The sequence below is a fragment of the Caretta caretta genome, chromosome 11 (genome assembly GCF_965140235.1).
Source record: "Caretta caretta isolate rCarCar2 chromosome 11, rCarCar1.hap1, whole genome shotgun sequence".
Classification (NCBI taxonomy): Eukaryota; Metazoa; Chordata; order Testudines; family Cheloniidae; genus Caretta; species Caretta caretta.
In genome coordinates this window covers 40,170,089-40,196,937 of record NC_134216.1, presented here as the reverse complement: position 1 = coordinate 40,196,937, position 26,849 = coordinate 40,170,089, and the positions used below count along the sequence as shown (strand labels likewise).

Genomic DNA, 26,849 nt, shown 5'->3' with positions numbered 1-26,849 from the left:
GGCTATATTTCATTGCAAATCAACGTTTTAATGGTTACTAACCAATAAGAAACAACCTTTCTTCAGGAAAATAACAGAAAAGTACAAATGCAAAACAACTTAAACATCAATTATTTAAATTAAGGTTTTCTGCTTGCTGATTAAAATCAGCAATTTAAATAGCTTTGATTTAAATCAGTCTACCCTGATGCCCTATATTATACTGTATTTGTGCTCCTTGCTTTTTAAAATCTTTTAAGATTAAGTGGGATATAGTTTATACAAAAAATGCTATGTAAAATGTGTGGTTTTAAATATGAAGTAACTTAACTTTGTTTTAGAAAACTTTACTAAAACTTTTTAGTGTTTTCAATGTCACTTGAAAATGTAACAATCCAGTAGTTAAACTGGAACAAGCAGAGAGCAGTTGCACAATATAAATAATTCTCTGTGCAAATTCAGAGTATTAGGAATGTCCTCTTCCTCTGTCGGATTGGTTTAGATCCATAAGTGGTTTATAACGTAATCTAGAGGGTTGCATGCTTTGCTGCTTCTGTAGGCCGAGCTCACTGAACACACATCCCTCCATTCCTCGCCCAGGAGCTCCTGATGTGCCACCCTGCCATTTCTCTGTATGTCAGGGACTCCTTGCAACCCATCTACTGCCCTGCTTCATGCCAGTGGCTCTGTGCACCCCACCACTCCCCCTTCACTGCATATGGGGGAAATCTGTGCCCCCCCCCATTGCTTCCAGCTCTCCTCAACTTGCCAATGGCTCTTTGTGGCACCCATGCAAGGGTTTCCCATTCTCCCCCTGCAAGGGCTTCTATGCGTCCCCCATCCCTCTGCTCCCTCATACGTCCATTCACCCCTTCAACATAATGGCAGGGACTCTGTGCTGCATGTCCTCCTCCCCTGTTGGACCCTAGTCATGCCAGGAGCTCTGTGTGCCCCTGTTTTTCCCCATACCCAGATTCTCTCTTCCTCTCCACCATTCTTATTTCTTTTCAGTCTGGGAGACAAACTATTCAAGGTGACAATATATTTAAGTTGTATTGGACCATGGGCAGAGCTGGTGGAAGGGGTTATTGGTTCTTTGATGCTCAAATAAATTTGTTAGTCTCTAAGGTGCCACAAGTACTCCTTTCTTTTTTGTGGATACAGACTAACACGGCTACTACTCTGAAACTTGATCTAGACAATTACTGAGGTGGTTGAAGTTGCTGGATCTGCTAACATGATAAAGGGGCTCCTTTTGTCTCCTGTTTTCCTCTTCTGGATTTCTGATTTTCACCAAAATTAATAGAGTTCAGTATAGAATATTCCTTGAAATTTTGGAATTGGTTAGATGTTCACAAGTTACTGTATAATAGACAGATATGCCCTTGAGCTGAGTGTGAGACCTCGCTTCATGCAGCTTGTTATGGTCTATACTATAGTGAAGATTTTGTATAATTATTTGGAAACTTTCTTGTGCAAGCAAGTTTGTTATAGAATATAACTAATTAAAATTATTTCTTAGGTGCAATGGATGAGCTTCATAGCCTGGACCCAAGAAGGCAAGAATTGTTAGAGGCCAGATTTACAGGAGTAGTGAGTGGCAGCACTGGGAGTACTGGAAGTTGCAGTGTTGGAGCTAAAGTAAGTAGAATTGGGTGGCTATTTAAACCTCTCTGTGAAATGTTAATTTAATTTAAGAAAATATACTATCTATAAAACATACACCATGTATAACAATGAGTCTCATCAGAAAATGCTGTAGCCTATCTGGGGTAGGTTGGCATGATTTATTTTCTAGTTTAGTCTCTTATTCCAGTAAAAACATTGGTTTATGGGTTCCATATACTTTATAAAAGTTTTTCTTTTGGTAGGATGTGCAAGGGTCACTGTGAAAATGGGATATATGACTCCTCTAGGACAGCTTTCATTTTGGGAGAGAGAATGAAGGGGTATTCCTTTACATATGTACCTCCCGCACATCCTCATTTTTCCACTGTCTGAAACCAGCAAGACACACAGGAGTTGCACCTAAGTACATCTGTGTTTCCTGTTCAAGCAATTAGTTGAGATTCTAGAACTTTCCTCTTCTCTTGATGGGCAGTTTCCCTTATTTCCTGGGAAGAACAGTTATGAAAAGGCTATCTCTATCTAACTGCTGCAAAAGAGTTGTTAGAAGTTTGCAGAACATAAGGTGAAAACCATAATAAATAGATTCTTAAAATGAGTGCTCCTGGTTGGTTTCTGTGTCCAAATACCAAATATACAAATGTCAGAGGAACACCAGATATGACATGAAAAAGAACTACCTGAAGATGTTCCTAGATAACAAGGAAGATCCCTGAGAAAAGCCTACCAATTCTATTTATTCTGGTTATGTTTCAACAGGAACTTCAATTCACAAGTCATGATCTAGTCTGAGGTCAGTCTCATTCTGCAAACTGGCTGAATAATGGATCAGTGATCCAGTGTCTCCAAGATGAGCACTTGCTCTGGCAAGAGTTATAATTTTGCATCATAATATTTCTGCACAGCCTTGCTTTTGAGTATTGGATTTGTGGAAGAAAAGAGAACAATCCATTGATCAAGGAGGTAGAAAATGGACAGCCTAACAGATATCAAATGCATTGGCAATAGGGCAAGCGTTTCCACTAAAGGGCTTTCTGGAATTCTTTGTCAAACAGATCTCTGAATAGATATAAACCAGGCCAAGAAAAGACCTGTTTTACATTACTTCTCAGGCTGCATGACTTCATACATTTTTATAACCCAAGGATATTTATGGTTTAACTTCTTATTTTTTCTTGGCAGTCGAATCCTTTTATATAGGGAAAACTATTTCCATTTAAAGAGTAGGAAAATACTGGCAATAAGTTGTAGTTTTCGGATAAAAGAGGAGGGTTCTGCCATTAGGTTTGAAACCCACTCTAGTAAAACCTTTCTGCAACAGAAACATCTCAGTCAAAGCATAACTTGAGGACGTTAGATGATGGGGCTGAAAACTCAAGTATGACAGATGACAGTGAAAACCAAAAGGAAGCTGAGAATCTTGATAATCCTGACGATCAAATTTGTAACAAGAATAGGTATGCGGAATGTGTGTACTTTGCACAATACAGGAAAGCTGGCACGGGTTACATGAGAGGAAAAAAAATGATCTGAACGTACTGGATGTCTGTGAGAGGAAATGGGCGAGGAGAGGCAAGATGGTATGTGTGCTTCAATCTTATACTCAGGAGGAGGAATGTATTAAGTGTAGGAATTATGCTGGATAACATCACAGCAAAGACACTGTTGGCTTGGGAGCCAGTGAAAGACACAATAACCGCCAGGCTGTGAAAAAGACGCCCCTGTAATAATAGGGCACCATAGATGGTGGTTAGTGGAGATGTTGCACAACTTTGACTTTGCCAGCAACGTTGCTTTACTAACTATAATGTGGAACTGAATGATTGTTCTTACATCAGAGGTAGAATAGGAAGCAGCAAAAATTGGATTGGAATTAAAGAAAACCAAGATCATGAATGTAGGAAGCCAGACAACAGGTGCGAAAGTGCAAGTGGATGGAAAAGAAATTGAACAGGTGGTAGAGTTTTGCTATCTGGGCAATGTGATGACATTTGAGGGTGGCTTCGATAAGGATATTTATATGTGATTAGGAAAAGCAGACATCACTTTTGGAAAGATGAACAATATCTGGTCAAACAGGTCTCCACGCCAAACTAAAGATGAGATTATATCATGCAATTGTACTGAGAATGCTACGGTATGGAGCAAAGAGCCAATGATCGTGGCTAACAAAAAGAGATTGGAGGCTGCCCATCACAGATGATTGGGAAAGATTCTATATGTTTCATGGAAAGACATCATAACAAATGTGAGGGTATGGGAACTGACAGCAGGACGTTCTAGAAAATACCAAAGAAAGAAGCCTCAGGTGGTGGTGATGTGCATTGTATTTAAGATGGGAAGTGTTGAATTGAGCAAGTGTTGAATTGATTAAAGAAGGGAGAAAAAAGAAAATGAAGAAAGTCAGGGAAGAACTAGTAGAAGACAGTGACACAGGATATTGAATGCACTGACAATTACCTAGGAAGAAGTACCAGACCTAGTAAGAGATCATAATCAGTAGAGGAACGGGGCTGCCTGATGTCAGTGGCACTGGAGGAACTAAGGTCTAAGGTAAGATAAGGTTCCTGGTGTTATGTGGCTATTAGATAGCTTTTGGTGTTGTTTTTTTTTATTCTCTCAGAATCCTAATCTCAAGACAAGAAGACTACAGTCCTTACAAAAAGAAAGAATTGTTAACTCTCTCTTCACATCTACTAGCCTTAGTTGGTATATAAATGCATACTCTGGAGTCAGAGCTTTCAAAAAGTGTCTATCAGATACTTTGCTGGTCCAAAATAAGGCTGGAGGAATGTGGATTATTCTAGAGGTTTAACTTTTTTTTTTTTAGGAAAGCCTTTCAAAATGATGACTTGATTCTGTATCTGACATACTTCTTGGGCCACGTCGACACTACCACTTACGTTGGCAAAACTTACGTCACCCAGGGGTATGAAAACACATCTCGAGTGACATAAGTTTCGCCAGCATAAGGGATAATGTGCATAGAGCTATGTCGGTGGGCTTGCTTCTCCCATGGACATTAGCTTCTACCGCTTGTTGGGGGTGGTATAATTATGTTGATGAGAGTTCTCTCCCGTTGGCGTAGAGCTGCTACATGAGAGATCTTAATAGCAGTGCAGCTTCATTGGTACAGCTGTGCTGCTGTAAGCTCTCTAGTATAAACACATCCTCATTCTTAACCTCTTAATCATTTAAGTGGTTTCCTTACAGGTGTTATATTGGCGTGACTGTTTCATGAGTTAGTGGTCTGTCCTATAAATTATGTTCGTGCATTCTTTTCAGAGAGGATGTGTACATACAGTTGTTTACTTTCCAATTTTGTTACCAAACTACATTGTTCAGAAAAGCTTTAGAAGCAATTAAGAAACAGAATTTACTGTGCTGGAACACACCATTTGTCCATCAAATCTGGTATTCTGCTTGCAGGTCATATTGTCTCTGCAAGTGATCACTGTGTCTTGAAGCTTGAAATTTGTTTACCCTTACTTTGCATAACTGCAAATACTGTAATTTATTAGCTGTTTTAAAAATCTGAACATAGTATATGATATATTATTTTTCTCAATAGGCCTCAACAAATAATGAAAGTTCTAATCACAGTTTTGGAAGCTTGGGATCTCTAAGTGATAAAGAATCGGAGGTATGTATGTTTACAAAATTAATTACAAGTACAATATTTTAATGCAAACAAAATACTTATTATATGTTCTATTGTAGTTGACACTTTTATATGTAAGCTTCTTAAAGAAAATATAATATTTCTATATATACAAGAAGATTAAAAAGTGCATGTAGTGGTAAAAGCTGAAATTTGTTACACCTTTGGACCAAACTAATTTTTTTGAGATGGAGATGTGTATGGTAAGACTTCATAAAAGTGCTGTCATGGAGTGTCCTACTTGGAGTGCCCTCCTACAGCTGGCTGCAGCATGACAGACATACCTGCCTCAGTTTCCCCTTTCATAGTCCCAGAAATAGTCCAAATAGTCTTCCAAAGTATAACTATAGCCTTTGGGGTTAATTTTATTATAAAAGTTCCATGCACATAAACCATAAGAAAACAAGTCCCAATGCCAAGTTCTACAGTTACAGTCCTGTCTCCACACAGTACATCAAGTAGAGCCCCAGCATCCCTCATCAGTGCCCTGGCTATCCAGTGCAACCCCAGTGTCCCTCACCGTGTCCTGGGTCTCCAGCACAGTCCCAGTGTTCTTAATCAGGCCTGGGGTGTCAGCCTTCTCTGGTTTTGAGAGCCAGCAGGAACCTTTCTCTGCTGCATTCACCCTTCAGCCCTCTCCAGCCTTTTCTGACGGTGGCTTTCTCACCCAGGAAGGATAGCTGGGCTTCCATGGGCTTCCAAGCCCTCAGCCCTTTTCAGCTTCCCAGCACTGGCTTTGACTTCTGATAGTCAGCAGGCTAATCCCTTTGTTGGCTTCCTTGATAATTCCTCCCTCTTTCCAGGGAGTCTCCTGACTGGCAGCCTTAACTCACTAGGTCTCCCTCTTGCTGGGGCTCTTCCTCCCTCAGATTCTCCCAGTTTCTTTATAGTACCATGTGCTGCCTGGCTCTCTTAACTGGCCAAACTGTGGGCACCTGTTCAGGCACTGGAGAGCTGGACCCTGCTTAATTTAGTGGGGCCAGCCATCCTGTAAAAACCTCCTTTGGACCTGTGTTCAGAGAATTTTCACTTTTTAGCTTATGTTGGTTCTGCATTGTATCATGAAAGGTTAATTACATTTTATATATAAATAATAACTGTATTTTATCTCAGGCCTGTTATTAAAAAAAAGGGAGAGATTCTGTGCTATGCCTCTAAGAGCAGCTGGGGGAAAGATTAAGACCACCTATGTGCCCTCCTGATCCTGGGAGGCTTTGGAGAGGTGAGGCCTCTAGCATAACTCAAACAGCTCTGGAGGATCTGTCTGAGTTACAACAACGTCCTTGGGTTTCCCTGTGCGTTGGAGTGCTGTCCAGAAACTGCATAACTCTGAGTGCTGTGGCCCTGTCATTGAAATGCCCTTATGTTAGGACTCGCAGGTGAGAGCGGGGGCCTCAAAGTGGTGGTCTTCATAATGCATGCACTCGGGAAATCCCCCCTTTAGAGCACTTGCATACCACTTCAGCCCTTTTACCACTGGGGGGGACAGCATGAGGGTTAGACTCTCGCCCCAAGACTTGATATATAGCGATGCTACATAATGATTAAGATTAAGATTCTGTCGCAGGTATTTTTAATAAGAGTCAGGGAAAGGTCGCAGGCAATAAACAAATATTCACAGAAGCCTGCAGCCTGTCCCGGACTTTTAATAAAAATACCTTGTGGGGGACAGGGACAAACAGAGCGCTGACCGCTGCTGCTCCAGCCCCAGAGGGGCTGACCCAATCCCAGCTACTGCTCCAGTGGGTGGGGGACCGGTCAGCTGTTCCGGTGGCCCTGCTCCAGAAGTCCTGGACGCTCTGGAAAGTTATGGAATCCGTGACCCACGTGACTGTCATATCCTTCATGAAGATAAATTCATATTTTGGAATTAAGAATGGTGTGTATAGCTTGCTAAATTTTTACCTTAAGGCAGTAAAACTTTCACCAGCACAGGGAAACCTCCTTAGCCACTGTTTAGTTGTAGCTGTGTAAATACTCTTAAAACTTAATTAGTTTGCCAGTATTTATTATTCTGAGAAATACAGAAATGTGTTCAAAGATCAGACATTAGATCACTTTCCACTTCTAAAACCCTTTTTTTTCATAGTTTACAATATCTATAGCATCTGAAACCAAAATTTTTACCACCTTTATTTTTTTTCTTTTTGTGTGGTGTGTAAACTAGTTTTCTTATTGTAAGGATGAGTTTCTGGAGTTTTGGCAGCATTTTTTCCCCAAAATGTGTTTTATAGGAAAAATTGTAGGTTTTTTCATGTTGGGAGGAATACCTATATAAAAATTACATGGACTTTGTAAATGAAATATAAAAGAGTGGAGAAGAGCAGGAGTAAATTTGCACCTGTCATGCTTTGAATGTTTTTTAATATCGTTCAAATTAGAAACAGCTTTGACTTTTTCACATATGAAGTGAGGTACTGAACTTTTAGTCTGTAATTTCAAACATAAACTCTTTCTGCTGCTGGCTCATTAGCCCTATAAAAATGACAAATCAATTTTCAGAATTATTCCAACACTGCTAGTTCAGTTGTCTCCCTCATCTCTCCAGTCTTTGCCTTGAATCACTGTGAAAATATATTGCGTATCACTAAAGGTTAGTGCACTTCTGACATTCTGACCAAATGTGGGGTCAGTCAGTTGCCATTAATGGAGAGAGAGACAGAGCACTGGAAAGGACATTGTTGCGCCAAGTGGTTTTTGGATATCTAACTCTCTGTTGCCCATCTTATATTAGTATAGTTGTATGGACCCTCACACTCCAGAATAGTGTGGCAGAGGGCTCTGACTCATTGGGGATTCCCTTTTCCAGAGAAAATCTGCAGTCAGCATGAAGGACAGTGCAAGTGATGGAATCTTCTCTTATAGTAAATTCGCATTTGATAAATATTAGTGGGTCTCTTGTGCACCATGTGCTCCAGTACAGTTAATCTGTACTTTTTTAATTGGACCTTGTGATGGGGATGTACTAGGCCCTTCAAGGCTCCCTACTGGACTTAACCACATAACAGTTATAAATAGTTTTTAGTTCTTAAATAACCTATTTATTGATAGTTTTAGAACAGAATCAGATTACAGCCCCTTCCCCTCCCCCATGGTCCAATGTTCAGGTACCGGACTATGCTCAGAATTCCATGCTTCAAACTATGCATCTCCTGCCCGCAATCCTTCTTGGTCAGTGATGACTATCAGTGCTCTCTCTACTGCCTGGAGGAAGCTCACATTGTGGCTCAGTACAGTGTTTGCCAGTCTTTCCCCAGTTGTACCTGAGAAAGTGGGCACTTCGCCTCCACAAGTATCTCCTGGACATGGCCATTAGACCACAATCAGACCCAGGCCAGGGAACTCCCCCATACATCATCCTGAATCAGCAAGGAGAGCGCCTCCTGCTGCAAAGTCCGCCTCTGGTGCTGGAGAATCCTCTCCCACAGATTCTGTGACAGTGCCTAGTTAGGAAGCACTGTCATAAACATGGGACTAAGTCTTCCTCTAAGTCCACTTCAGAAAAATCAGACATCCCATCCACCAGCATTGCCTCTGAGGACTCAGTACGTACTGTCTTAAGTCCCAGAAACTTTGGGCTCCACTGGCTCCAGGCCGTGTTCCATCGGTACCACCATTTCCAGCTCCTCACAAGACCCAGGACCCCCGTCACCTGCAAAGACAAAGTTTACTTACACGTACACCCCAAATTTATCCCTGTAGTAGTTAGTTTCACCTTAATTAATCCATTCATTTAACTTTCATTCTTTCTGAAACTGCACACTCCCTCGATGTGTGATGAGCTTTGGCCTTTTACCTGAAGAGAACAAGACCAATCAGGACGTCCCTGAGACTGTTTATTGCGATAACAGAGAGAGCTGGGGGCATGTCATCTCCACCCAGAGAATTTCTAAATTGGTATCCGGGTGCATTCTACATTGGTATCCGGGTGCATTCTTCTGTCAACTCTTGAATCTTCCTCCCCCTACAGGGGTATGAGCTCACTCCACAGAGCACAGCAATCATGGCATCTCTTCAGGATATACCCTCCTAGACCTCTGTAAAGCTGCTATGTGGAGTTCCATCCACACATTTTAAAAGCATTACGCCCTGGTGCAGGACTTGGCTGCTGATGCCTCCTTTGGAACGGTGGTCCTCTGCTCAAACCTACTGTCCTGATCCTTGCACCCTCCTCCTACTTAGGTATTGCTTGTCAGTCACCCACAGTGGAATACAATAGGGACCATCACTTGAAGAAGTGGTTACTTACCTATAACTGGAGGTTCGTTGAAATGTGTGGTCCCTGTGTGTATTCCACTACCTGCCCTCCTTCTTTTCTGCTTTGGATCTTTCTGATTCATGGTGGAGAAGGAACTGAAGAGCTGGTTGATCTGCCCTGCCCTTTATTGCCTTGATCAGGAGCATGAGGTGAGCCTGGGTGCATGCACAGACCAACAGATACTATTTTCAAAGTTCTCTGATTCTGGGTGCATGATGCGCATGTCTAACCCACAGTGGAATACAGGTAGGCACAACACATCTAGAAGAACCTCCAGTTATAGATATAATCTTCTTTTTCACAGTACACAAAGGTTCAGACATGTATTAGGTTGCAGGATGCTGAATAAGTTCCACCTTGTCTAGACTGGAAATTTGTCCTGCTTACAGCCATAATCGGTCTGCCATTAGTTTAACTGCACTGGTATAACCCTTAAAATGGACAAGCAAAGCCACTACTTGCATCACTGGAGCTCACCCCATTTTTAATATGGGTAGGCTTGCCTGCTGTAAATAGCTAGCTTTGACCATCTACACCAGATATTGCAATGGGTAGCAATACCGATGGCTATAATCCGGGCAAATCTCCAGTCTAGACAAGTCCTTTATCTAGTATGCACCAAACCTAAGTATGGGTATCTTGAACTCTCTGGCTGGAATGATAGTTTGCTTAATCTGAATTGTTGTCACATGTTGTATTGCTAATTAGAAGCATTGCTGGTTAGCTAGGAGTGCTTTCATTTTAGGAGAAGTTTCATCATGTCCAGGTAACTTAAACCTTAAGGAACTATGTTTTTATAATTAACAAGGTAGAGAGCTCAGATTCTGCCTAAGCTGCTGAAGCTTATTTCAGTTGTCTAGTAAGTGTGTGTCCCTTCCAAAACAGGTTCCCCAAGATGGCTGTAATATACCAAGTTTACCAGTCACAAAGAGGATGTAGATCCTAAGTCTGACATTGTTTGTTTGTTCACCCTTTTAATAATTTTGCTAGCCAGATAAATTTTGTATCTTGTCCTTCCAGGATGCATTTTCTTGGCATTAATAAATAGACGATTTTCTTGGCCAGAGGGGTGTGACTGCCTATACTTTTTATTTATGGTTTTTCACAAGAACAAAACACTCAATTTTCTGCTGTGGCAGTCTACTTAAGAAAAAAGTCTTAATTCTCTGGCTTTTTTTGTCCATCTTTCTGGCAAAGGAGAAAGATATAGCATTACAATACTGCTTTCACATTTTATCTGGTTAGATAGAATTAGAGGGTGGCATAGATCTAGCTCTGATCTTTGTTTATTTTGTCTGAATCCCCTGAGAGCGATTGTGTAACTTCCAGAGTACTGGTAAGCAAAAATTGCCCAACTTTCAGTTATAGAGCCTTTTGGCTAACTGACAGCCGTGCAAACTCAATGTTGTGTCTAAAAGTTCTGCTATGTTCATTCTGGCTTGTGCATCATAACTAGTTAGAGAATCTTTGGGACACTGTCTATAATTGGGCTAAACAGGTTAATTTAAGGCCCAGTTTGACCTCTAGTTGATATTTAAACAGTTCTGTTGGTGACACACGGGTTAGACTAGTGTTCATCCTCCCAAAGCAGTACTGGTTCTTAAGTGCTAAAAAGAGTAAAAACTACTAACAATGTAAGTAAAAAAAAAAAAAAAGAGAGAGAGAGACAGACAGCAGAAAAACTTTTGAATGTATGCCAGGAGCAAATCTGACAGGTAAGAAGTTGCTATTTTAAAATTTCTTTTCTAACTATAATTGCATGTTGAAGATCTTGCATTGTCTGAGACATGGAGCATGATCTACTTGGGTAGTATCTCAGTTTTTCAAATAGAAAATTTCATTAAATTTTTATAATCTATTTACCTCTTTCTAGTTAATCTTGAAGGAAATTTGTAAACAATTCTAGAAAGCAACTGAGTGTTACTGCTAGTTGTAGAAATGCCTAATTAACTTTTTAATGGCACTACTTGGAGAACTATTAACAGCTATACAAAGAAATTAATGGTGCTGCCTGGTAACTCTCTTTGAACAATATTGCAGTGGTATAGGTTGGAAGTTAAGGGAGATGACAGTGGAAGTGTTCCATTGCACGCTGGAAATTATGCTACGTTGTTGCAATTCTGTGAAAGAAAAACATAATCCTATATCAGGGTGGTGCCTATTATCTAGGACAGAGCTTCCCAAACTTTTCTTGTTGCGTGTCCCCTTCCAGTAGTACCAGCTGCCCACAAACCTCTACCCTTCTCATCACTGGTACTTTGTGTTTTTTTCTTAACACTACCTGTCTTTAACCATCTGTCCATATTTCACTGTTACATAAAGATATAGTTATAGTGCAGGGGTAGGCAACCTATGGGACGCCTGCCGAAGGTGGCACGCAAGCTGATTTTCAGTGGCACTCGCACTGTCTGGGTCCTGGCCATTGGTCCGGGAGGCTCTGCATTTTAATTTAATTTTAAATGAAGCTTCTTAAACATTTTAAAAACCTTATTTACTTTACATACAACAATAGTTTAGTTCTATATTATAGACTTATAGAAAGAGACCTTCTAAAAATGTTAAAATGTATTACTGAAACGCGAAATCTTACATTAGAGTGAACAAATGAAGACTCGGCACATCACTTCTGAAAGGTTGCTGACCCCTGTTATAGTGTGACATACAACCAAAAAAAAACCTCGGACTAAGTTCTGAGCTCTGCTAGGCTGGACAATTGCTGGGTAACTAAACCTGCGCTGTACGGTGATTGGAGGTGGGGGCTCTGTACATCAGTGTCTCGGTGTATCTGTGTTCTCATTGTTACATTTTGAAGTAAATTAACTACCATATTTATATACAACAAATTCCCACTGAGTTTTAAAGCTTTGTCTCAGTAGCCTATTATGAAAATGCAATAAGTAAAATACAGTCCACCATTACATAATTCCTCCTGTGTACCCCCCAGAGATGTCTCATGTACCACAGTTTGGGAGCCCCTGATCTAGGATCTTGTATGACCTCCATCACCGGAGATCGGCGGTTCTCAAACTGTGTGTTGGGACCCCAAAGTGGATCGCGACCATATTTTAATGGGGTCGTCAGGGCTGGCATTAGACTTGCTGGGGCCTGGGGCTGAAGCCAACGCCCTAGGGCTTCAGTCATGAGAAGCGGGGCTCAGGTTACACACACCCCTCCCCCACAGGGCTGAAGCCCTGGGGTAGGGTGACCATCCATCCCGTTTTTTGGGACTTTTTCTTATATAGGCGCCTTTTACCCCCCCACCCTTTGTCCCGTTTTTTCACAGTTGCTATCTGGTAACCCTACCCTGGGGCTTTGGTCCCCCCACTGCCCTGGGCGGTGGGGCTCGGGCTTTGGCCCCCACAATCCTCCTGGGATCGTGTAGTAATTTTTGTTGTCAGAAGGGGGTCACGGTGCAATGAAGTTTGAGAACCACTGCCATAGATTATTTGAATGCCTCAGAAACACTGATGAATTTATCCTCAGAACATTCTTGTGAAGTAGGAAGGTCAATTATCCTCAATTTACATATAGGGAACTGAGACACACAGAATAAGTGATTGATCCAAGGTCACACAAGAAGTCTGTGGCAGAACTGGGAATTCAACCCAGATCTTCTGACACAAAGTACAGTGCCTTAATCACAAGGCCGTATTTCCAAGGCTGTGGTGATTATTTCTAAATTGTAAAGTACCTTTGTATATTGGATTCTTAAAAAAAAGTAACAAAAAAGCCCCCAAAATTCAGCAACCACACATTTAAAAAAAAAAAAATTTAAAGGGCCCTAAGCAGAGCTATTCACTGCGTTATGTCTCCTGCTGGAGGTTCCTTCTATGTTCTCTGAAAGATGATTTCTGGATTTCTGCCATGCCAAGTCTTTATTTTTTGCAGCTGTGATGATTCATAAAAAAATTAAGTGGAGGATGTCTTTACATTTTGAATGAGCAATCAGAAAAATGGTGGCACTAAATAAAGGAATGTGCTTTCTTGACCCATTTTTCAAAAGGTGTTACATTCTCTTCAAAGAGTTTGTAGTTATGCCAGATATTATGATGAGAGATTGTAACATTTTACTCCTTTAAGTAACATCTGGTTTGTTTTCACACTAAATGTAATATTTTAAAAGAATAAATTTAAACTTTTAATGTTACATAAAAGGGTTTTTGAAATGGTGTCATAAGAGTTGGTTATGGTAGACAATTTGTCATATGAAAGGTAAAGTAGGAGCTTGAAGATATATTCATAAGGTGAGCGGTGCTTCCCTTTGTGATGCTGAGACCTTAACTGTATTGCAACAGATTGTGAAAAATAATGTAGAAATTTAGATCTTGATTAGAAATGCAATACTAATATTAGTTTATGTAGTGAGAATGTTAGTTTATTATCAAACTCTGATGCAGTACTGATGCAATCACGCTATGCTTTGTTAGTGATAACGTGGTATATAAAAATATATCTGTATTTGACATTTTTAAATTTCTCAATGCATGACATACTTTTCCTTTCTTTTTTCCAGTGTATATTTATCTCCTGTTTTGTATGCCAGGCAAGGATGCAGAAAATATAGTAGAATTTAGAAATTAATCATTTTTCTGTGTCACTAATACGAGTATTAAAATCTAGGATTTTGGAATAGCAGAATTTTAATAGAGATGCCTTGCAAATATAGGTTCTGATCTGCATGGGTGGACCTCAGTTAATTTGGTTGGATTCCACCCATGCGGATCAGATTGCAGATTTGGTGTGACAATGAAAAGACAATTTAGTAAATGCTATATTTCTTGTACTACTTTGATACAAAATAGTCACATATAATTTTACTGAATGTTTGTTCCTGAAAACTATACCTGTATTTCAGTGTCCTTTTACATGTGAATGACATAAGTTTACTAGATTCTGTTCACATTTAAGGTATGTAGATTTTGATTGGAGTACAGATTGGCTATGTGCAATTCATGGTTAATCTTAAACCGAGTTCTGTGGATTTTGAGTGCTTCTGATAGTGTATGAATACCTTGGTCTTTCCCACCATTATAAGTTTGTATTTTCTATTCTCTGCAGATAAAGAATTCTTTAAAACTCTTTTTATAGTCTTTGGCTGTAAATCTGAGTGGTGAAGGGGGTAAGATTTAGGGGGAAAGTAAATTTTAAAAAATATAAACACATTAATTGTATATAGGAAAAATTTAATGATTATTAAAAACTGAAAATCTCAGCACCATTAAGTGCTGTAGAGAGGGAAAAACATTACATATTTAAGACACAAATAGTACAAATTGGTGGTTTTCCACATTTTTTCTTTGAAAAAATTCTATATGCTACTATGAATTGTTCTGCAAGTAAATATAAAATATTTATATAGATCTGTATTTCTATCTTAACCCACAATTTTGGAAAGAGAGAATAATTATTTTAGAGACAGACTATTACAAATGAATACGTTTTATAAAAGGAAATATTAAGGCCAAAATTAAAAACTAACAAGCCAAGACAGAAACAAGTGGTAAACCACAAAATACACAGGTAAACTAGGGCCTGAACCACATGAAGTATAGGGGTCTTGCAATATGCCAGGTTTGTGTTTTTCTTCATAGTTCTGGAATCTGATATTGGTGGCTTTCTAAAAATGTTTTTTCTTGTTTGTAAGTTTTGCTGAAGTTTTATACGTGAAGGCAGCTTTATTATTTGGGAAGTGTTCACCAGGAAGATATTTCCCCAGCTCCATAGCTCTTGAATTTGTTGTAATTCGTATGGTTCCATTAGAAGATGAAAGGTGCTGCTTGGTTTCTGGAAAACATTTTGTGGTGATTTGAGCTGATATGCCCAAGTTTTGCGTACGCATTGTGCATTATCATATGAATATTGTATTTACCAAAGTGAAAATTACCTCCAGTATAATTTTAGACATCTTATTAGAGTGCTAGTACTGTTTGCAGTTTACAGTTAAACTAAACAAAACAAATGAAAAGGATTAAAAGAAAATTGAAATATTTTTCTACAAATCACTGGAGTTATGATTTTTCAAAATGAAATTTAAATTCCTACAGAGGTTTATAGATGAGAAAGCTGATAGTTATTCTGCAATTGGAAAATTAACTTTTTGGGAAATTTGAAATGATTATGTAGACATATTTAATAGTTGTAAAGAATGTACAGTTTTAAAAAAATATAATTTGGCTATTTAAGATGCTGTATTAAAATGCTAATAATGGAATAACAAATTTGAGAATAAAATCACTTAACTATTTTCCAACAAAACTGAAAGCAGAAAAGGAAAGAGGAAAAGATTACTTTTTAATGTCATCAATACTTGGTTAAATCTTGTCAATTTATCACTTAACATTAACTTGCTTTGTTCGCAGAATGTTCATTAAATGTTTAGACTGAACATAACTTTAGATAACAGTGCATCACTCAACAGCATAATATAGAGAAACATTTGTAAGCATCATGTTTCTGTAGAAAGATACGTTTTGAAAATAGCTTTGACAGACTTTTATTCTTATATCAAAACTGTGCAGTATATGGAAGTCAGTAGTGTCCAGAGCTGTCAGCCCGGACTTGGGCCCCTTTCAACTGGGCAGTGTACAGATATAGTAAAAAAGCAGATTTTGACCATAACACCTTATTATCTCATTTAAAACTATAGTAGAACCTCAGTTACGAACATCAGAGTTATGAACTGATAGATTAACCACGCACCTCATTAGAAACTGGAAGCATGCAATCAGGTAGCAGCAGAGACCAAAAAAAAATACAGTATGGTGTTAAACATAAGCTACTAAAAATATAAAGGGAACGTTTAAAAAAAAGATTGACATGGTAAGGAAGCGGTTTCTGTGCTTGTTTCATTTAAATTAAGGTAGTTAAAATAAACATTTTTTCTTCTGCATAGTAAAGTTTCAAAGCTGTGTTAAGTCAAGGTTCATTTGTGAACTTTTGAAAGAACAGTCATAACGTTTTGTTCATAGTTACAAACATTTCAGAGTTACAAATAATCTCCATGCTCAAGGTGTTCATACCTCTGATGTTCTAGTCTAAACACAACAAACAGGTGTTATAAACCTTATGAAGGGAAGGAGTACAAGAGTAAGTACTCATATTGTCATCTTTTTCCTTCAGTTAAAATCTGAAATGATATTCCGGCTGAACTGAGACCATGTTTTATGAATGAGACTTTTTATTTATTGCATGTAACAATAATATAAATAAGTAGAGCTGTTGCTGGATCAGATTCTTTTGCATTTAAAGACATTAATTTGCTTTTTGTAGACTCCGGAGAAGAAACAATCAGAACCTTCCAGGGGAAGAAAGAGGAAAGCAGAGAATCAGAGTGAAAGCAGCCAAGGTACACCAAACATTTTTTGAATTATAGCAGATCAGTTAGGTATTACATGCATTTAGTCAAATTATATTTGCTTGAACACATAAAATTTAGGGTTTGTCTGCACAGTCCTGCAGTGCAAACTATGGGGGTATGAATTGCAGTGCACAGTAAAGTGTTATACTGTAACTGTCCTGTGTAGACCCTGCTAGCGCAAACTAGAAGGTTCCTAGTTCGTGTTTCAAACAGGACTACATCAACGCAAACCAGGTATCTTTTAGTTCATACTAGCAGGGTCTACACAGGACAGTTACAGTGCAACATTTTAGCACTCACTACAGTTCATGCCGGGTAGTCTGCACTGTGGGGCTGTGTAGACAAGCCCTTAGACAGCCTTACAGAGTTCTACACTCATTGCCTGAGACAAGTGGTGATTTTAACTGGTGAATAAAATATATCTTTTTCCCCATTATCAGTCTTGGGTAGGTACAGGCAAGTACATTCTGTATCTGAGCTGTTAATTGTGTAAAAGAATTTTGTATGGCTGCACTTAGCTCTTGCCATTATGACATTCTACCTGTTTGTTCAGAACTGCCGTAATTCTTCTCACTAGTATGCCTCTGCAGTTCCTTTTCTTATTCCAGCTGATGAGCAGGAATTCATGGTTTTAAAGTTTTCATTTGCTTGCTCTTCAGATAAATTTCCATTATCCTGAGTGACCTTTTTCCATCCAACAAATGTTCATAGGGGAGGATTAAATAGTTGGGGGATCACTAGAATGAAATAGATGACTTACATCTGATATGACTTGACTTTGACTTGAATCCAGCCATAACTGTTACTATCCAGTGGCTGTTTGGCCTTTGTGAAATGTGTGGTGCTCTCAGTCCATTTCCTAGTGGACAATATATATACTTGTTCCTCAAAACACTGTTATGATACTTACCAATTGGTACTCTTTTAGACAAGTATGGGGTTCATTGAAATATCCTGTCCCATTTTAAGGTGACTTCTTTAGGGCAGGAATGCTGGAGACTCATAAGTCTCTGGGTACTATCTAGCATATAAAGAGAAAGTAGTTGTGAGAATGGGGCTTATTTTATTGTTTTGGTGTTCCATTTGAACTAATAAATATCCCTTTAAATGCAAATATATAAGCCAGGAGCATTGTTCATTTGCCTCTTGGTCATTTACTGTGTTTTTTATTTTGTCTTTGTGGTTGGTTCTTGTCCTGCCTCCGAGTTGATACTTGAATACTTTACCTGTTCTAATCACTGGTAGGCCTTTTGAACTGGCAGTTCAAACTATGTAGAAATAATTCTAATGATCAAGTTTGCTATTTTAAAATACTGTGGCTTAGCTGCCACTTGCGCCTGATTTTCCAGCCAAGGGTATGTATTCCATTCTGAGCTGAGTGGTGTAGGTTTTAGACTCGTTGGTGATGTACACCTGGGCAATCAGCAAACTGGGACTCTGGCAGCTGAGGGAATAGAATATCAACTGATTAAAAGGAAATTAGAGCCAACTGTGAGGGCTTATGGGGTTTGTTCATAAAGACAATGTAGTTGGATGTTCCCCTTCCCTTTACCAGAGTGATTGATAAAGCATGACCTGCCCAGGAAATTACTTGGGAAGGAGAAGGGGTTTGGGGTCTTTAAATACAGAGCCTTCTTGGGAGCAAAGATAAAGAACTCCTTCAAATGGATGTTTGGTATTTTTGGATTGGAGAAATTTATTAATTTGTGACTGCATAGTTTAATGTTAACATGGTTTTAAGTCACTTGATAAATCACAGTCACTTGTTTGGGTATGAAAACTTATGTCTCTGGGACTGATTTCTATTAAATATCTCTGGTCTGCTTGAAGCTACAGTGGCAATATTTCACACATACAGATAAATAAGTTGGGAGTTTTTCTTGTAATGTCTTGCCAAGACCTGAATTTTGGGTTTTATATGTTCGGTGCAATAGCTGATGACATCACCGACATATAAAACAATGGAGGCAGCTGCATTCCTTATAATGCTTTAGATGTTAATGTTGTTAACTGTTACAGAAGATACTCTGAAAACTAGAATAAATAAATTAAATAACTGGCTTGCATTATAAAACAATATTTTTATCCATTTCTTTTAATACTTAAATTATTCTAGGAAATTTTTTAGTATTGTCCTCAAGATTAGTTTCTCCTCTAGCTACTTATGCATGGTGTAAAGTATAATGCAGGCAGTCTAACTTTGTCTTGCAATATTTTTTTTTGTACATTTTTCAGGGAAGTGTAGGCTGTCCCTTCCCATGTTAAGCCAAAAAAGCAAAGTGTAAGATATGTTGCTTTAAAATATTTCTGTTTAGGTGATCATTTTGATTTGAGTGTTTACTGCTATTTAAATGTATAATTTATTTTGTTCTTAAAAAAAAAAAGTTTCAGACAATATGACACTCTCCTCTCACTTGACTTTTGGTCTCTTAACTGTTGTGGTACAGTCACCTCACAGAGGCTTTGCCTATTATAAACTTTTTTGGAAAATTTCCCACAGCTGCTTTTCTAGTGCTCCCATCATTGCTGCCCCTCATGGAGTGGAACAAGTGGTAGTAAAAGCAGGAAATTTTAACCATTTCTTAGAGCAGATAACCTGGTAATAAAAGCTCTTATGCCCTGGTTACCATTTTGTTACTGCCCATAGAACTTTATAACTACAATGTATCCTAATGTAGACAAGGCAGTAGCGTCCTCCATGCTAGATAGGACAGAATTTCAAATGTGAAAAACAAGCAGAAAAAAATCTGTTTGTAGCATAGAATCACCTTTCTGGCCTTCCTTATGCATTATAAAGAAGCAAAGGCACAAAGCCCAGTTTTTTTCCTTACAGATCACTTTTAATGCTTCTCAGCTGACAAACTTCTTTCTTACCCATCCAGGTCAGCTTTTAGATAATTGGCAAGACTGGTATGGATATGGGGAAAGTGATAAAATGGTGCATTTGTTTAAAAATGTAATAAACCATCTCCTTCTTTACTGAAACCATGAAGAGTAGGGGGTAGGTAAGTGTAGGGAAATGGCTTTTATGAAAGAGACACTTGCAGTATGTGCTGGAATCCCCTAAACCGTGTCATTAAATGCCATCTTGCTTAATTAGGGTGATTCTAAGGGAACAGGTTTGTTTAATATGTTTCAAAAACTGTAAGAATTAGTTAATGGCAGAATAAGTCAATATAAGTTGCATTGTACACTGTAATAACTTAATGTGTTGTCGAGCTAGTTATCACTGAGTTGTCCCTCAGCATGATAATTACAATATATAATTACAAATGCTGTTGTGTTCTGTTCAGGTGTGTACAGATTTGTTAGCATAAGTTTCCTTCTGGTTCTTTCCTTTGTTCGCATCTTTCTGTTTTCCTGGTCTCTTATGGCTTCTCAATAAACCATCTTGCCCCTAATATGTCTAAATATATAATGATTTGAATGCTTTGTAAAGGCAATTAATGGAAATAAAGGAATATCTCCTAGCATAATGTATTTCTAGGTGTGTCTGATAATAGGTTTGAGTGCTTAATTTGAAACAGCTGTATGTCTACTGTGGTGTGACAATTAATGGGGTCTACAGTAGTTGTAAGAGACAGCTGCACCTTCATGATAGTGCTTACGTGAAACCAATGAACAAAAACCTCTAGAAGCTTAATGGCTGAAATATCAAATGCATTTTTTGTGGAAAACAAATGCATATGTATTTCTTTTTTAAAGTAAATTTTCTGTGGCTTGGTTCCCCAGTGTGGTTCCGCAGTTCTTCTCTTCTGGTGTCAGGAAGTGGAATAGCAAAAGATAGGCAGTCTCCCTCCCCTTTAAGGCACTGTTCCCAGTCTCTTCCTTCCTCTCAGTGAGGAAAACAAAAAACGCTTCACACTGATATGATGTTTTTAGACTTCAAGCACAGGCACTATGAAAAATAGCACAGAGGAAACAGACAGACTCCCTCGAAGTGGAAAGTGTAGCCTGAGAGTGGGTGCTTCCTGCAGATCATCACTGCAAGGCTGGTGGGTCTGAATTGTCTAGTCAGCAATTCAGCAGTCCCCTGTCTTGCCAGTGGGAGCAAACCTGTATTGCGTGGCTTTCCCTCGCTTTTAGAGCACTCCCACTAGATTCATTTTAGAGAAAATGCCTAGAAGAGCAGGGGAAAAAGAGCTATGGTGCTTCATCCAGGTCCCTTACCTATTCCTTCCTTTGTTCTGAGGGGGAGGCAGAGATGCTTAATCTTGAGACCATTGCATGGACCAAAAAGAATACAAAGCCCACCTGCTCTCTGTATGGAAGGACTCTACCCTAATTTACCCCAAGCAGTTCACTACACTCACTCCTTTGTGGAGCTTTTCTCTCCCACTCCCTCCTCAGTAACCTACCTTCTCTCTTTAGGCTCCACTAGAGATGCACAATGAGGACCCATCCCACTGGGACAATTTCCTTAGGTTTATGTCCTATCTTAGGCCTCCTGTGAAGTCCCTGAGTCCTCAAAAGGGTGCTCAGTGCTTTGCTCAAACCTTGTTGAATTCTTAGCTTTGGTGCTTCTTACTGTGCTTTCCTTGAAAGTGGAATTCCTTAGTCGAGGTCGCCTTCACCTGACAGGGCTTATGGCATTTGTTTGCCATCAACACTGTCTTGTTTTTCTTAAGGAAAAATTAATGCTTTGCACTTGTTACAGCTTCCTTACCAAAGCAGTTTCTTCTTTTCACCTGAACCAGGAGATTTCCCCCCCCCCCCACCCCAACTTCTGTCTGATCACCAAAGCCCAGAGGAAATCCCCTGACACTGTGTGGATATATGTGGGACAGTGAAGGTGTACCCTGTCTCAAACACAGGAGTTCAGAAAGTCTCATTCCCTCTTCATGCTCTCAGAGTCCCTGCAATGGTTTAAAGGCTCTGATTAACTTCCCCTGCTGGAATCTGTTGTTGCATTTGGAGACTCTCCTGCATCTGTTCTGTCAAAGCCGTGTCTACTTCCATAGCTGAGAAAGAAACCTCCATAGATGACTATGCATGGCAAAGACTCGCAGCTCTGTCTGCAGTCACCTTCACCAAGCACTAGAGACTGGATCTGTCCTCTTGGTCAGAGCATTCTAGTCATTCCTCTGAAGATTTATGACTGACTTGCAAGGGGAAAAGAGCTGCTATCATCTCCACAAGGTGATACTCATTCTTTCTACTCTCTGTTCAGCCCCTTTGCATCTTTATACTGCCCCAGCTATCACAGCCTACTGAGTTAGCTGGTCAGTAATTTATTGTTGCCTCCGTAAATTGGTACTGTACTTCTAGTTAGATTTTGTCCTCACTGTTTTTGCCCACTCAGGTTCAAGAACTGAGCAAAGGGACTAGTATAGAAAGTGAGTTGTAGGCTAACCAGATTTGACATTTTTGGCAAGTCATTAACTGGTGAGCCTGGGGACAGAGTGCCTAAAAGGTGGAGGAGCTTGGCACCAAAACTCTTGCCTGCTGATGTTAATGATGAACATCTCATCATGTTAGTTGGGGATAGTCTTGTGGCTAAGGCACTGGAGTAGGAATTAGGAGAGATGATTTAATTCCTGGCTTCTCTGCTACAGTCGTCTTGTGAGAGTTGAACAGGCCATTCTCTCTGTGCCTCAGTTTCCCATTTGTGTGTTTTTTTTAAAAAAAAAGCATAATTATACTTCATTGCCGTATGTGGATGATGTGAAAATAAATTAGTCAAAGTGCATGGAGTTCTCAGATGCTGTGCTGATGGGATGCCATATGAATATCTAGATAGAAAGATCACACATTGGCTCACCAAGCTGCAGAAAACTGCTTAGCAGATTCTAAGACTTTATTTGACATACTGTATACTTTTCACCTCCATAGTAAGTATAGCGGTCTATTTTTGTCACTTCTAACGTCTTTAATTTTTTCTTTAACTTCAGGGAAAAGTATTGGGGGACGTGGTCACAAAATTAGTGACTATTTTGAAGTAAGTTTTTTATTTATTTTGAAAATTATTTTTTTGACTTCTTTAAGATTGGAAGTAACTGTTTAAGATACTAAATTTAGTTAAATTCACAAGCATAAATGTAAAGAGTACTGCACTACTTAGGCAACAGATTTGTTTAGATTGTCACCTGCCTTGATTTAGAAACACAAAATGCATGGCTTTCTATACAAAAGTAACACATACAAGTCATGTCTACACTGTGAGCTAGCAATGTCTTTTAAATGTTACATTATTTTTACTAGTGTGGACAGGAGCTCAGTCTTTGAGAGAATAGTGATCTTTAATAGACCTTTTTATTTTTAGATCTAACAGTTATGGTGGGATGTTATCTTGGTCTTGCTGGAGCTGAAAAAGGATGAGGGGAATGGATGGTTTAAAATGAGTAGTTTTTAAAACATCTTTGGAGCTGTTTGTAAAATTTATATTTAAAAATTAAAGCTACATCTTAAATAGTGGTTTTTGGGTTTTGTTTTTTGTTTTTTGTTTTTTTTGCACTCTCTTGCCTTTAGACGTATAGGTTGTGCAGTAATACAGTAAATGATACTTTTTTTTTTTTGCCTTACAGTCGATTTTCGATAAGAATGTTAACTAATTCTTTGGCCATGTTTCCTCTTCAGTACCAAGGTGGAAACGGCTCCAGTCCTGTAAGAGGCATATCTCCTGCAATCCGTTCTCCTCAAAATTCACATTCACATTCCGCCCCTTCTTCTGTAAGTTTGAACTATTAGTCTGTTCAATTTCAGCATTCAGTTCAAAAGTTTTCAGTCAGTGAAAATAGCCTTAATTGGGAATCACTGATCATAAATAATCACTGTAAATAGTGAAACTTTCTAAACTTACTTTCAGAAAGAAATCTATAATACTACTTGTTTGGTTCGAGAAATAAAGTTCAAATTTTTAAAAATGCTTTCAGTAAATTTTAGGTGTATAAACTAGGATTACTGTCTGATTGAAACGTTGTAAAATCGGAAGGGAAGCTCCAAGTTAATTATTACACTGTATAACTTCAGGTAACTGGTCACCAGGTGTGGGTGGTTGTTGAATTCCAAGTCATTTATTTAAAATAAATTCATAACTTTTTCACTAAGTAATTTCAAAAACAGGACATAATAGCATCTGTTCACAAATACCCTACACACATTAAAAACATATTTCTTACTCCTTTTTGCTAGGAAGGAATAGTGAAAAATCCAGGTTGTTTTGTTATAAACAAAGATGCTGATAAACCAACAGATTCTAGTTAAATTTAAATACATGACTACTGTATCCCATATAATTCTCCTTACTAGTAATGTTTTGAAATGTGAAAGTTGGGATTTAATTTGAAAATAAATAGTTTCCGCTCATATACAGGCTTGCAGTGTTAATGTTGGACTTGCCTTTGTTTAACTCCGGGTGGAAGGACCATTTCTGGACAACTACACTTTATTCTACTTGCTATCAGCTTCAGAATTTGAACTCCAAATTTCCCTTACGCTCTGTTGCTCAGGAAATGTTTTTGAGTTTTGCTATGTATTAGAGCTGTCGATTAATCACAGTTAACTTATGCAATTAACTCAAAAAAATTAACTGTGATTAAAAAAATTAACCGCGATTAATCTCACTGTTAATAGAATACCAATAAAATTTATTAAATATTTATGGATGTTTTTCAACATTTTCAAAAATATTGATTTCCATTACAGCACAGAATACAAAGTGTACAGTGCTCACTTTATATTTTTATTACAAATATTTGCACTGTAAAAATGATAAACCCAAAAGAAATAGTATTTTTCAAGTCACCTCATACAAGTCTTGTAGTGCAGTCTCTTTATTGTGAAAGTGTAACTTACAAATGTAGATTTTTGTTTTTGTTACATAATTTCATTCAAAAACAAAACAATGTAAAACTTTAGAGCCTACAAGTCGACGCAATCCTACTACTTGTTCAGCCAATGGCTAAGACAAACAAATTTGTTTACATTTACGGGTGATACTGCTGCCTGCTTCTTATTTACAAAGTCACCTGAAAGTGAAAACAGGCGTTTGCGTGGCACTTTTGTAGCCAGTGTTGCAAGGTATTTATGTGCCATATATGCTAACATTCGTATGTCCCTTCATGCTTCAGCCACCATTCCAGAGGACTTGCTTCCATGCTGCTGCTGATCATTTAAAAAAAACAGTGCGTTGTGACTGAACTCCTTGGGGGAGAATTGTATGTCCCCATCTCTGTTTTACCCTCATTCTGCCATATATTTCCTGTTATAGCAGTCTCGGATGATGACCCAGCACATGTTGTTTGTTTTATGAACACTGTCACTTCAGATAGGACAAAACGCAAGGAAGGTACCAATGTGAGATTTCTAAAAATAGCTACAGCACTCGACCCAGGGTTTAAGAATCTGAAGGGCTGTCCAAAATCTGAGAGGGATGAGGTGTGGAGCATGCTTTTAGAACTCTTAAAAGAGCAACACTCCGATGCTGAAACTACCTAACCCGAAACACACACACACACACACACACACAAAATTAACCTTCTGCTGGTGGCATCTGACTCATGATGTTGAAAACGGACTGATGAATGTTCACTCTGCTTTGGATTGTTATCGAGCAGAACCCGTCATCAGCATAGATGCATATCCTCTGGAATGGTGGTTGAAGCATGAAGGGACATATGAATCTTTAACATATCTGGCACGTAAATATCTTACAATGCAGGTTACAACAGTGCCATGTGAATGCCTGTTCTCACTTTCAGGTGTCATTGTTGTGATGTGTTTGGTCACAGAGACCCCCTTGGGACTGTCACCTGATGTGCTGAAATGACCTCTGAGCCCATTTTCCCTGATGGCTTGGGACTCCAGAACCCTGCCTTGTTGAGCCAGACACTTTAGTCAGCTGCAACAGAGACCCATGCCTGAACCGCGCCTCCAAAGCTGCAGGCTTTAATTGAAAACCATTCAACAGGTTACCTGTCTCCAGCACCCAGAAACGCAGCTCCCAATGGGATCCAAACCCCAAATAAATCCATTTCACTCTGTATTAAGCTTATACAGGGTAAACTCATAAATTGTCCGCCCTCTAGAACACTGATAGAGAGAGATGCACAGCTGTTTGCTCCACCAGGTATTAATCACTTAATCTGGGTTTAATAATAAACAAAAGTGATTTTATTAAATAAAAAAAGTAGGATTTAAGTGGTTTCAAGTAATAACAGACAGAACAAAGTAAGTTACCAAGCAAAATAAAACAAAGCACACAAGTCTAAGCCCAATACATTAGGAAACTCAATACAGGTAAATTTCACCCTCAGAGATGTTCCAATAAGCTTCTTTCGCAGACTAGACTCCTCTTAGTCTCGGCCCAGTCCTTTCCCTGGTACAGTCCTTGTTCCAGCTCAGGTGGTAGCTAGGGGATTTCTCATGATTGGCAACCCTTTTTGTTCTTTTCCACCCCCTTTTATAGCTTTGGCACAAGGCGGGAATCCTTTGTCTCTCTCTGGGTTCCCACCCTCCTTCTAAATGGAAAAGCACCAGGTTTAAGATGGATTCCAGTACCAGGTGACATGATCACATGTCACTGTAAGACTTCATTATCCATTCTTTCAGGGTTGGCCTGCACGTACCCAGGAGGGTTTGTGAGTAAACAGAGCCATTCGCAACCAGTTGTTCTAGCTAATGGGAACCATCAAAATCCTAAGCCACCATTAATGGCCCACACTTCGCATAATTATATTAGGACCTCAGAGTTAACTTCATATTTCTAGTTTAGATACACAAATGATACATACATACAAATAGGATGAACACACTCAGTGGATTATAAGATTTGTAATGATATCTTACAAGAGACCTTTTGCATAAAGCAAATTCCAGTTACTTTATATTCACATTTCAAGCATATTTTCATATAGCATATGGAGTGCAACGTCACAATTTGTAAACAAGAAGCAGGCACCATTATTTCCTGCAAATGTAACCAAACTTGTTTGTCTGAGCGGTTGGCTGAAGTAGGACTGAGTGGACTT

The 26,849-nt window shown here is 38.9% G+C and overlaps 1 protein-coding gene across 2 annotated transcripts in view; it reads left to right on the top strand.

Annotated features, from left to right (window-relative positions):
- The window catches only part of TLK1 (tousled like kinase 1), a 129,549-nt gene that overhangs the window by 47,457 nt on the left and 55,243 nt on the right, over positions 1-26,849 (top strand). For both annotated transcript variants that reach the window (XM_048869419.2, XM_048869420.2), the window contains exons 2-6: positions 1,502-1,620; positions 5,177-5,248; positions 16,794-16,869; positions 22,773-22,819; positions 23,458-23,550. In XM_048869419.2, coding sequence (XP_048725376.1) covers positions 1,502-1,620; positions 5,177-5,248; positions 16,794-16,869; positions 22,773-22,819; positions 23,458-23,550 — 407 coding nt within the window. The remainder of the gene's footprint in view (positions 1-1,501; positions 1,621-5,176; positions 5,249-16,793; positions 16,870-22,772; positions 22,820-23,457; positions 23,551-26,849) is intronic.